Source organism: Microcebus murinus, chromosome X (assembly GCF_040939455.1).
Source record: "Microcebus murinus isolate Inina chromosome X, M.murinus_Inina_mat1.0, whole genome shotgun sequence".
Taxonomy (NCBI): domain Eukaryota; kingdom Metazoa; phylum Chordata; class Mammalia; order Primates; family Cheirogaleidae; genus Microcebus; species Microcebus murinus.
Window position 1 is genome coordinate 6,730,580 of NC_134136.1, and position 2,289 is coordinate 6,732,868.

The following is a 2,289-nucleotide window of genomic DNA, read 5'->3' on the forward strand; positions in this document are numbered from 1 at the left end:
TGCGCTGGCTGGCACGAGTGCAAATCGGTACGATGCTTGTGGGGGCCTTTTGGCAACACACAGGAAAGTCTTTAAAACGTCTCTATGTGGATCCTGCAAGTCCACGGTTAAGGAGATGCTAGCAAAGATTTGGCTTGACAAGGAAGGATTCACTCATCAGAGCACACGCAGTGTTGGTTTGGAACACAGGGAAAGAACTAGGCACCACCTGAATGTCCAACAATGCGGGAACGAGTACAGAAACGTTAAGGTCCATGGATACACTGGAGCACTCCGCAGGCACTGAAGATGACGTTTCACAAGCCTGTTGAATAACACGGAAAGAAGTTGAATGGGTTGATTTCTGTTTGGTTTTAGATGCTGAAAAAGCAGGTTAGAAACACCACACGCATGAACCACTCTATAACAGTGTGTCAAACGGGAAGGTGGGGTGGGGGGAGGAAGGCAGAGCCAGAGAGGGAGAGAAGAAAGCCTGGAAAACAGCACACCAAAAGGGCAAAAGCGGTTCTCTCTGGGTGGTAGGATCGCGGGGATCAATTACTCTCTCGGTTTTCCCCCTTCTGATTTCTAGCTCCTTCCCGGTGTGTCTACCATGATATCTGTATCACCTGTGCAGTAAACAAAGAGAGAGTGAAAATGCTTTTTAAGCTAAACCACAGGGAGAAGAGGCAGCCTTTAACCCACGGATGGCACGGATTAGTGAGATTATTCACGACACCCTTGGTGGGGCGAGCGGAGGAGGGCAGGAGAGGAGGGGGAGGGGCCAGGTGGAGAGGGGGAGGCGGAGGGAGCAGAGGGGGCGCGGGGGGGGGGAGGAGAGGCGCGAGGGGAGGCAGAGGGTCAGGAAAAGAAGAAGCAGGGGCTGGAAGGGGGTGGGAGAGAGGGAGGGGGGGAGGGAGGGAGAGAGACCTGCACTCCCAATACAATACACTGCTGGTGGGTGGGGGGGGCTGTAAACCGGGTGGGAGCCAAGGTGTGGCTCTGCTGGCTAGCTAGCTTCTGGGTGTCTTCATCGAAAGGTGGCCTCCTCGTCGGTGTCTTCCTCGAAATCCTTGACGTCAGCACTGGTGGACTGCCTGGCCCAGGCTCCCCTTTCGGCCTCTCGCTCTTTGTGCGACTTGAACCTCCCGACGAAAATCTTGCGGTAGTTGAGGAACATGCCATTCATCGCGTCGATGGCCCGCTCCGCGGACTCCTGCTTCTGGAAGTGCACGAACCCGTAGCCCTTGGGCCCCTTCTCGTCGCAGGCCACTTTGCAGGAGAGGATGTTGCCGAACGCGGAGAAGATGTTGTACAGCGCCTTGTTGTCGATGGTCTTGCCCAGGTTCTTGATGAAGACGTTGCCCACGCCGCTCTTGCGGAGCGAGGGGTCCCTCTGGGACCACATGATGCGCACCGGCCTGCCCTTTATGACATCGAAGTTCAGGGTCTCCAGGGCCCGCTTGGCGTCCACCGGTTGCTGATAGTTGACGTACGCGTAGCCCAGCGAGCGGCGGGTGATCTTGTCCCTGCAGATGCGGATGGACAGGATGGGCCCGGCCGGGCTGAACTTCTCGTACAGCATCGCCTCCGTCACCTCGGGGTGCAGGTCGCCCACGTACAGCGAGGCCATGGGGAAGTCTGGGTTCCCGTCACAGCCGCCGCCGGCCTCCGCTTCTGCGTCCGCGGCGGCCACCGCGGCGGCCACAGCGGCGGCCACGGCCTCCTCGTCCTCGTCCGCATCCTCCTCCCCGAAGGCGGGGGCCGCAGCCTCCGCTCCCGTGGCGACTTCGGCCAACGCGCCGGCCTCGGCCACTGCCACGGCCGCGGCCACCCGGGCGGCCTCCGCCTCGCCCAGGGCGGCCTCCGCTGCTGCCTCCTGCGCTGAGGCCTCGGCCTCCACCTCAGCCTCCACCTCTGCTTCCGCCTCCGCCACGGAGGCCTCCGCCACCGCCTCTGCCACGGTCGCCGCCGCAGCCTCCGCCGCCGCCGCCGCCGCCGCCGCCGCCGCCACCGCCGCCGCCACTGTCGCCGCTGTCGCCACGGTCGCCGCTGCCGCCGGGCCGCTGCCGCGACCTCCCTTCCCGCGAGCCGGAGGATGGAGAGGCGGGGGCGGGCGGGAGGGCCCGCGGGTGCCGGGCCGGGCCGGGGCGCGAGCGGGAGCTGGCGCAGGGGCTGGGGCAGCCGAGCTGCCGGCGAGTCACCTGGGAGCCGAGCGGTGCCGAGAGCGCGCCGGTGCGAGTCGCCGCAGCCTGCAGCTGCCGCCGCCGCCGCCGCCGCTCGGTCGTGGGCTAGCGTGCGGGGCGCAGG

General features: G+C 64.0%; 1 protein-coding gene across 1 annotated transcript; it reads right to left on the reverse strand.

Moving 5' to 3' along the window:
* Window positions 1-911: 911 nt before the first annotated feature.
* LOC105870679 (polyadenylate-binding protein 1-like 2) lies at window positions 912-1,939 on the reverse strand. Its single transcript, XM_075999442.1, has one exon. It carries the CDS (start codon window positions 1,610-1,612, stop codon window positions 1,010-1,012), a length of 603 nt encoding a protein of 200 aa, XP_075855557.1. The 5' UTR covers window positions 1,613-1,939; the 3' UTR covers window positions 912-1,009.
* Between the last annotated feature and the right edge of the window lie 350 nt (window positions 1,940-2,289).